The 9,633-nt window shown below is 30.7% G+C and overlaps 3 protein-coding genes across 5 annotated transcripts in view; 1 reads left to right on the top strand and 2 right to left on the bottom strand.

Annotated features, from left to right (window-relative positions):
• ry (xanthine dehydrogenase rosy) overlaps positions 1 to 1,623 on the bottom strand; it is a 17,472-nt gene extending 15,849 nt beyond the window's left edge. The window contains exon 1 of one of the 3 annotated variants that reach the window (XM_018444450.1): positions 1,396 to 1,623. The gene's annotated coding sequence lies outside the window, so the exon portion shown is untranslated. The remainder of the gene's footprint in view (positions 1 to 1,395) is intronic. The other 2 variants (XM_018444455.1, XM_018444451.1) reach the window with 2 other exon arrangements.
• Positions 1,624 to 1,746: 123 nt separating this feature from the next.
• GAA1 (glycosylphosphatidylinositol anchor attachment 1) lies at positions 1,747 to 4,618 on the bottom strand. The gene is made up of 10 exons (XM_018444459.1): positions 4,477 to 4,618; positions 4,165 to 4,382; positions 3,942 to 4,098; positions 3,650 to 3,858; positions 3,354 to 3,571; positions 2,896 to 3,080; positions 2,682 to 2,812; positions 2,409 to 2,605; positions 2,182 to 2,349; positions 1,747 to 2,085 (listed from the first exon to the last, which is right to left on the bottom strand). The coding sequence occupies exons 1-10, from the start codon at positions 4,616 to 4,618 to the stop codon at positions 1,806 to 1,808; spliced, it is 1,905 nt and encodes a 634-aa protein (XP_018299961.1). The 3' UTR covers positions 1,747 to 1,805.
• Positions 4,619 to 6,584: 1,966 nt separating this feature from the next.
• The window catches only part of LOC108720428 (uncharacterized), a 6,195-nt gene continuing 3,146 nt past the window's right edge, over positions 6,585 to 9,633 (top strand). The window contains exons 1-4 of the mRNA XM_018444426.1: positions 6,585 to 6,654; positions 7,102 to 7,235; positions 8,222 to 8,378; positions 8,926 to 9,387. Coding sequence (XP_018299928.1) covers positions 6,585 to 6,654; positions 7,102 to 7,235; positions 8,222 to 8,378; positions 8,926 to 9,387 — 823 coding nt within the window. The remainder of the gene's footprint in view (positions 6,655 to 7,101; positions 7,236 to 8,221; positions 8,379 to 8,925; positions 9,388 to 9,633) is intronic.

Genomic DNA, 9,633 nt, shown 5'->3' with positions numbered 1-9,633 from the left:
CCGCTGAGACTCGAGTGGTAGTGGGGGTCGCTCGCCGGAATCAGCCCGAAATGTGCATCTAGTGCCGAGCACTGGTTTATTTCAAGTAAAAAAGTCCATATAAACATGTGTCCTAAACGGCTTTTTCGAAATAAAAAAATTTAAACGTGTAGTAATAATCTGTTTATCTGAAAGAAATATACAGCTTGAACTAGTCAAAAACTAGTCAAAAACAGAAAAACAAAAACAAGCTTCAGTTCTTCTGATGAAATAAAACAATAATTAGATGAATTGTTGAAAATGTCCACCTTGCGTCCACCTTGTCCATCAAGCCTTCTTCTCAAAGATTGACGTACACGCTCAAAAATCAGAACTGAAGTCTATTTTTGATTTTGTGACCTTGACTTTGATTTTATTACTTTGTTTACGGTTGTGCGAATGGTAGCTCACGTGAAGCAAAGCACATTTATGCAGGAAGATATATCCAACGCAATTTATCGTTTTGTCAAACATTTGCGAACATTCACCTGTATTTCGGAAACTAAGCCGTTTAGGACACATGTTTGTATGGATTTTTTTACTTGAAATAAAGAATCGCTCTGTTGAGTATTGCAACATACTTAACTAACACTCTGTATATCGACAAAATTAAAATATAAGATAAATTTGAATCCATTATCGCGATTATTATCTTCATCATATCGCATTTATTTGTATTAAATTTGTTCGCATTCAAGATTACGAATTTATTGTTAAGCAATTAAGGATTTTAAGTAATTTGTATGATATTTTAAGTGAAATTTAATCTACACATACCAAATTTTTTATAGAAGTTTTTTATAAATTAAAAAAATAAGAATTATTTAAACAAGTAATATTTTTATATTCTTTTATTGCAAAAATTTTACTATTATAAAAATTTCTTTTACTATTTGATTACCAGAATATTTGAGTAATTTAAGAAATAAATAATATAAGCAAATATTTCATTTAAAATTTGGGTTAAAAGGAAAACTCAGTTATGAATGGGTTACGACGTCATTAAAAACCAAAACAAATATTAGGAATGTATAACATGTAATTTTTTAATAAATTTACATATATTACGTATCGCAATGTTGCAAAACCATATAAATGATATAAACGATATAAATTTCTGCGAAGTAATAAAAATTGTTAAAAAAAAATCGAAGAAAAAAAAGCTTAAAGGCAAACACGCGTGGCTCAAGAAGGTCATAATTACGTTGGCATTTGTGTTACGACATTTGAATATCAGGAACGATTAGATGAAATCATATGCAGCAATCAGTACATAATATTTCATCAATATCATTCACAATTGAATAATACGTGACATCATCTGTATAAGTATGTCAATGTGACGCGGAATTTTAATTGTAAAAACAACTCACGTACCGTTACGCTCTCAGTTTTCGTTTAATGCGTTGATATTTTACCTAGCAACGCTCGTCCAATGCTATCGTACTCACTGCACGCACTAAACTAGTGCACGCATTTACTAGTTGAGTCGACAATAAGAATATCGCAAGGGTTATCATCATGGGAAGATAATATATCTATTGGCTGACGTATTATTGACGAACACGTAGTCTCACGAGAAAATAAGTTGACCTCTGAGGACTCCTTTCGAAATGTATTTCTCTGACTTTGTCAAAAAGGCTTGCCAAGAGCAAGTAATATTTATTGGATACTTATCACAAGTTAAATTAATCGATTTATTACAGACGTGAGGAAAATTACATCAAAAAGATAATTTATGTATAACTCGAATCGATAAAAATACTATCGTGAATTACACAATCGTTTTATCGTAAGGGAGTCGCGATGCTCGAGTGCATAACATTCCAAAATAACATCCACATCGGTAACATAACAGCAGTGGCGACATTGTAGAACCAATTGCCGTATATCATAGAATCAACAATGCTGAATACAAGTGCTTGCTTATTGGCGCGATAGCTTCTAAGAAACAGGGATGGAATGGGATCAGTAGGAAAATTAAGATATGTGTAGCCCATCACGACAATCGCCGATGAAATAAATGGATGCAGCATGATCCATACGATATATTGGCAGCAGCGGAATCTGTAAAAGCGAAATATTAATTAAAAACATACGAATTTCAAACAAAATAGAGAATGTGAGAGACAGAACATGAAAATCAATTTCAATCGCGCTCACCTGGAAGCAGATTCATGATGCGGTGTTATCAAAAATACAATTGGTACATACACAACGGCCGTCACTAATGCTAATGAGAAATTGTGCATAGCTATGCACATTAATGCGGTAGCTAGCTCGATCAAAGCAATAACGAATACGAGTGATATATTTTCGTATTTGATTGATCTACAAATTACCTTCATTAGTAATGCGCAATTAAACCATACAATACTTTCTTGTTTTACCTCTTCGGATAAAAGCGCCCAAACATCGTGAGGATCGTGATTAAGGTAAAACTGATGTATAATGAATCCTCTGTACGTAGATTCAACATCTGTGATCCGATTAAAGTGAAAATTCGAGGAGAAGCCATTATTAGTACTCCAAATATGTGCGCCCACAACACTTCGGAAGCGATACTTCCGATGTCGAATTTGTCGACCTGTTCATTAAAATAGATATATTTGTGAAATCACATGATAAAAAAAATATATGAACTAAATGTAGAATTTTGTTACCTTATTCGATAAATCTTGTTTATTCTTTTTTGTTTCATTCGAATTATTTAATGTCTGTAATCTTTGCCAAATAGAAAATGCCTTTATAAACAAACTAGCGATTATTAGTACCAAAGGTCGCATATATAACCCTGCAAAATAATTTTTATTTATTCATTTGCTTGAATCTAACAAATTAAAATGTATTTAAAAGATATTTATTTCTTTTTCTTACCAATAGAAATGTATCGATCGGTAGAAGGTAATAAATAGAAAAAATATGACTGATGGAAACGCTCTAATAAATTATTAAGCGATCTTACTATACTTTCTACTATACGTCCTACTTGGTAAAAATTTGTTCCTGTTTCTTTTCCAGATTTTTTGAAACCTTCTAACGTAATGGCTTCAATACCAAACCTAAAAAAAATATCAAACAAATTTTAGTTAAATGTGAAAGATAATATTACTAAAGATATAAAAGATTAAAATCTAAATGTACATGTTATATTATATATTACAACATGTGTTAAATAAAAATATTTTTTAATATAATAAGTTCCCAGTAGCACAGCATCGCTTGTAAAGCGCTAAAAAATGATTAGATGTGTTTTTACTGATTTATTTTATCCAATACTGTATATACCCACATACACCTCTTTCTCTTGTTTTCTCTCATTTTATAAATTGTACCTGTGGAAGAGCCCATGATTACCAGTTGGAACTCCAGTAGCTTGTGTCGCTACCATACTCATTAACGTGTTAAAATGATACCACCAACTTTTAAATTTATCTCTATAATTAACGTCAAATCGACGTTGGAAAGACTGTTGAATGCCTTCTTTAGCTATCATGTTTTGTGCTAAGTTAAAAAGATCTAAATTGGGAAGCTGTCCATTTAGACCTTCTACCTAAGAACAAATGATTTTATAGATGTAGATATAATAAAGTATTTATATAATTATATATAGTTTTCAAAACTTATGTACCTTAACATCAATTGATGTGATTTTCATTGCATGAAACTCAAGATTAATAGCAGCTTGAATAGATCCAGCTCTGCCAGATAAATCTCCTGCTATCAAGATTCCTTCCTGGCCACTGGTAGATCCATGATATGCATCTAGCCATGCTTGCATACCCAACTGCTCATACTCTGTTACAAGAAATATTATATCTTTTGCCCAATATTTTTGTTCTATAAACAAATTATCAGTTATTAAAAAATATACTTTGATATATCATTTGTTAACCATTTAATAGTAATTTACAGAGATTTACTTCTGCAAAACTTTGCAAATGCAAGTAATAGAGCTATCGAAGGTGCAGTATCTAAATATATGCTGTTAATAGGTCTATATGGCACACTGACTACAATAGCTTCAGTACTGGATGCTCGCGGAGCTCTGACAATACCATAAACATTTTGTCCTACAAACTGTAAAATTTTGTATATGTATGTGTAGAAAGTGAAAAATTATCATTTATTTTAAAATTATATTACCTTCTGTTCCTGAAATGGATAAATTAAGGAAAAATTATGTACAAATACATCTAAATGAAGCTGACTGAATTTTGCCGAGAGCCATGCATAAGGCATATTATCCGGATATCTCTTCATCTCGTGACTAAGTTCATAGAAATACTGCTTTGACGTTTGTTCCAGGTTACTTTCTTTCGTGACTAATCCAGGTAATAAAGCATTCTCAGAAAAATAGGTATCTAAAAATTAAATTAGTTTATAAATGCAAATTAAAATTATAGCATTATGCCTTTAAATCTCAAAAACTTTTATTTATAGGAAAGCCACACATACTATCATTAAACGCCGGTAACGCTAATAGCATTAGCCATACAACTCCTCCTATATATAATACAAAGCATAAAGGTTTCTCCCATTTTAATAATAATTTTATGATTTTGCCGGTTCCAGCTCTAGGATCCGTAAGTAAACCCATCTCATTTGTTTTGCATACGAATGTTAAAAAAGTCAAAATTTAAAGGTGCAATCACTTCACTTCCTACAATGTCAATAATCTAACCTAAAATCATATATACACCAAAGAGAAATTTGAGAGCGTTCATTCCTTTTTCGCGTGGGCGTATTTAATTTAGCGCTCACAACGCCCATAAGCATTAATTGTCCTTGTTTAACGTTCGATAAACAACAAAGATAAAATTGGACGAAATGATTCCATAAGCTTTGCGAACCGTGCGCATGTGCAGTTCGTTTGTGGATATATCAGCGCCTCTACATCCATTTTTACGACATGGGAACTAGATGCGTCTATTTTGTGAAACTGTCGATAAAATCGTTACCGACGAGATACTAGACCTGTTCTTTTTGCATATTGGTTGAACTTTTGCATCAGTTCATCTTTCTTCTTCTTCTTTTCTCCTGAAAAGGAAAGGAAGAAAGATGAACTGGTGCAAAAGTTATATCAGCTAAGAAGAGCAGGTCTATTATAATTAAGGGAATGTTGGAGCCGCCTGTATTACCGATAAAACTAGCGTTTTTGATGTTTATGTTCCTGTCGAATTTCTTCGTAATGGTTTCACAGAATAAAAATTTCTTTTCCACGATTAAATGTACACGCTAATGTATTTGTCGCTAGTGTATTTTGTGTTCAAAACTAGAAAAAATAAAAAAATACAAATTTCTTTATTCATTTTACCTTCAGCGTTGGTCGCCATACTGAGATAAAAATGGATAAAGAAATCTGTAATTTTTTATTTTTTCCAGCTTTGAACACAAAATACATCAGCGACAAATACATTAGCATGTATATTTTAATCATGGAAAAGGAATTTTTATTCTGTGAAACCATTACGAAGAAATTCGACAGGAACAAAAACATTAAAAACACTAGTTTTATCGGTAATACAGGCGGCTCCAGCATCCCCTTAAAGACTGTTGCATATTATACCATGGCCAATGTTACTTCGGCCATGTATTATACTAGAGGTTTGTTCGCGTCGCAAGCTCCAACATGCTCCAACATGCTCCTACCACAGTTCTTACTCACTCTATCAAGCGCGTTGGAGTGAGTAAGAGCTATGGTAGGAGCATGTTGGAGCACGTTGGAGCGTGCGACGCGACAAACCTACTATCAATGGAGTCCCGGAGACCCGGGGATAATTGAAGAATGATGACATTACCGACAATTAATAAAAATTTACAATTATTAACACAAATATAATATATTAAGGGCCCTATTCTGTAACTCTTAATGACTGCAACGATATTGTTACATTGTCATTGTGCAGATTTTGTATATAGTAAAAAAGCTGCGCAACGACAATTTAACGATATCGTTAGAGTCGTTAAGAGTTACAGAATAGGCCCCTTAATTTCGATAATTTATTATTAAATTCTGTGATTTTTTATTATATAAATAAGTATGCACACTTTTAATGTTATAATATCTTATATATTGCCGCACAATTACATTTTTTCTCTGTTGTTCATCTTCTCTATAAATCAAACTTGGGTGATAACATTAACAATATAAAATGAAAAAATTTAATTTAAATAAAAATTCTTTTATGTAAAAATACTTAGCACTGCTAGATAGAATAAGAAAAACTACGAAAACAATTTATCATATGTACACAAAAATATAAATTCATTCCCTAGTGAAAAAATTTTGCTGAAACTTTGCAAAAATTTTGTTGACATTGATATTTCAGCAAAAATACTAAAAATTTATTGAAATATTTCACTGAAATTTCACTAAAAATTTTTTTTTTAATTTTAGCGAAATTCGCAGTAGTGGTGCAATTGAGCAATGAGCAAGACATTAATTGTAATTGATGGCAGTAAAGAAGAATATCAAACAGAAGACACTCTGAACAAAATATTATAGAAGACTAATTAATTCTCAAATATAATATCATTTATACCGCTCTTTGAACTAAAACAATATGAACGTTAAACATTATTTTGCAGTTGTGATATTCTTGAAAATTTTAAGCTTGGTTATTGCAGATTCATGTAATAAACTAAAAAAATGTAGTTTTCAAAAGAACAGTCAATGTAATAAATTGGAAACAAGAAGACAAATATATTTAATATATAGCTTTTATTATATACAGAACATTCAGTGATATAAAAGAAGTTATATGTGATTTTATATATACATATACATGTATATATATATATACACACATAAATAATAGAAATATGATGCAAAAAAAGTAAAGAATGCAGAAATAAAGTATAAAAAAACTTAGACTATTTACTGTTTCCAGTGGTAACATATATTGTTCTCTGTATGATCCGCAAATATCTACCCGATTATTTTTAATTTAACATAACTCCTACTCACTCCAACGAGTGCGTTGAATTGAGTATGAGTTACGGTAGGAACATGTTGGAGTATGTTGGAGCATGCTGGAGCATGCAACGCGAATAGACCTTTTATATTTCATTCTTTTTCAGTGCATAACACGTCGGGAATTGATTTATCTGAGTGTAAGATATCTCAACTAGGAATTGAGTATAAAGGTTTTATTAACATAACTATTAGTGGATTTCGTTGCCAATTATGGACAGCCGCTCGACTACTTTATAAAGTTAGTTTATGACACAAACCTGCATTCTGTGTGATAAGTAAGGTAATATTAAAGTATGATGAACGTCTCGAATTCTGCTTCATAATTTCTATGTATATTATATTAGCACCGAGATACTACCGTGTCTCCAGATTATATTATGTTGTCATTATTGTTTATTATAATATATTGTATCGTTATTATATTATATAATAATATTTTCCTATAAATATATAGATATGGCGTTCCAGAATAACCGTGACAACTTTGTGTACAGGTACCATCGCGCCTCGCACGCTGCTATAGGCGTCATAACTTAAGCAGTGCGCTTGCTAAATAGTTCTCTGTGAGTTAAACGACTGCGACCGATAAGCGCGTCCTTGGCAATAGACCGCGCGGATTACATATGCTTGTTAAGCAATTTTTAGAAATTAATATCTCGTTGACTATTGTGAAAATTGCAAAATAATATAGGACTTTTCGATTCAGTTTAGTCTGTTCTTTTTACTCACGAAAGGTGTCACAGTCATTCTGGGACACCCTGTATATTTTTTGAGACATTAAACGTTGCAAGTTCTAAAATTATGCAAATGCGTTTTATTATCTGAATGTAAGTGTTTTATTACATATCTATAATCATGGAAAATGATAGCGAAAAATGCGAATAAGCGAAGAAAAATGGAAAAATTACAACCAAAAATATTTAAGATTATTGTGCAAATAGCAACTTATAACGACGATATTTGTTGCGCGAGGTATTTGTCGGTGCTCGGTTTATTAGTTTGTGATTTGCAAATTGATTTTGTGTATCGTGGACATTTTTTTATATAAAATGGAGAGATTATTATAATTTTGTCACATATTTCTATGAAATTTATGCATTATCATAATCTTTGATGTCATGCATAACTTTCGATATTGTATAATTTGAAGTTTTTCTTGGCTATATTCCTTTATATTCTGTACGTTACATCATTAAAATTTAATTTAAATTTTTTTATTATTAGAAGAATATAAGTGATGAAGATTTTCCGGAGAAATCTACGGAACTTGCCAAAAATTATTGTAGAAATCCTACCCGAGATCGAAGAGGTCCTTGGTGTTACACGTTAAATTCTACAGTAATTGATGAGGAATGCGATATTCCTCTTTGTAATTATAAAGGTAAATATTACTGATTTAGTATAAAATATAATACATGTTTTATATATATAATAAATTTTAATAAGTGAATGTATAATCGTGACAATACGTAAACACAGACGAACAGAAATTTTAATAGATCCGCGGATTCAACTACATCTGCATTAAAAATACATTCTATTGCAAACATAATGTGATAGCATATTAATGACAGAAAATGTCGTGTTTAATTTCTACAGTCAATTTGTGTTAAACTATGTTTAAATCTGTTCAATTTTTTTTTCAATTCATAATTATATTTTATTACTGACTTTTTTATAACATGATGTATATAGGGTGTTTGAGTTATTAACACAAGGATCGTGAGTAGGTAAAGCAAACTAACTAAATAAAAAAGTTCTGCACAATTTGATGACTATTGTAACAGTTAACAAAATATAAAAAATTCATAATTATTACAAATTAATCTTCGATTAAATATAAAAATTATTATCTTTTTATTTAATATAGTATCACATGTTAAATAGATTAATTGGAGTTGAAATAATTTTTTTCCGTTTTTTTACAGAATGTCGAATGGCTGGAACTGCTAATGATTATATAGGTACATTATCAACGACTCGTTCAGGTCGAACTTGTGCGAAATGGTTGGATAATTATAATTTCGAACAGATACAAAGATCGAACGTATCGTTGAAAACAAAATCTTCTTCTAGATTTTTAAGATTGATTCGCACAAAATCTCGCTCGAAACGCCATTTGATGGCAAAACAAAATTTATTGACATCATCACAATTACTTATGAAACCACCATCCTCAAATTTATCTCAATCAGGATTTAAAGTTGACAAACATATCAATTTTGTTGACCAAACATATTTAAATGACAGTCTTTATCCTGAACTTAGTGTACAAGATGCTAATAATTATTGTAGAAATCCTTCGCGCAATATTGCTGGCACATGGTGTTATACAACGGATCCATTGGTACCACAAGATCTGTGTGATATAAGAGATTGTGAAAAGTCAGGTAAAGTTTCAATTAAGTTGTTAGTAACAATAAAACATTTTGTTTAGTTGTGATAGATATTCAAGAAAAATTCAATCTTCTTTTCCATATTTTTAAAATGCCTAACTTTCATTTTTTAAACATTCTATATTCATAATTATCATTATGGTACTCCGGGAAAAAATATTATGTATAATATGGATATATTTTATATGGATATAATTACATAATTGTATATAAAATATATCAATTTTTTATATAATCATA

The sequence above is a fragment of the Mycetomoellerius zeteki genome, unplaced genomic scaffold (assembly GCF_001594055.1).
Source record: "Mycetomoellerius zeteki isolate Tzet28-1 unplaced genomic scaffold, Tzet1.0 scaffold150, whole genome shotgun sequence".
NCBI classification, from domain to species: domain Eukaryota; kingdom Metazoa; phylum Arthropoda; class Insecta; order Hymenoptera; family Formicidae; genus Mycetomoellerius; species Mycetomoellerius zeteki.
Note: the sequence above shows the minus strand (reverse complement) of the source record. Positions and strands in the feature narration are given on the sequence as shown.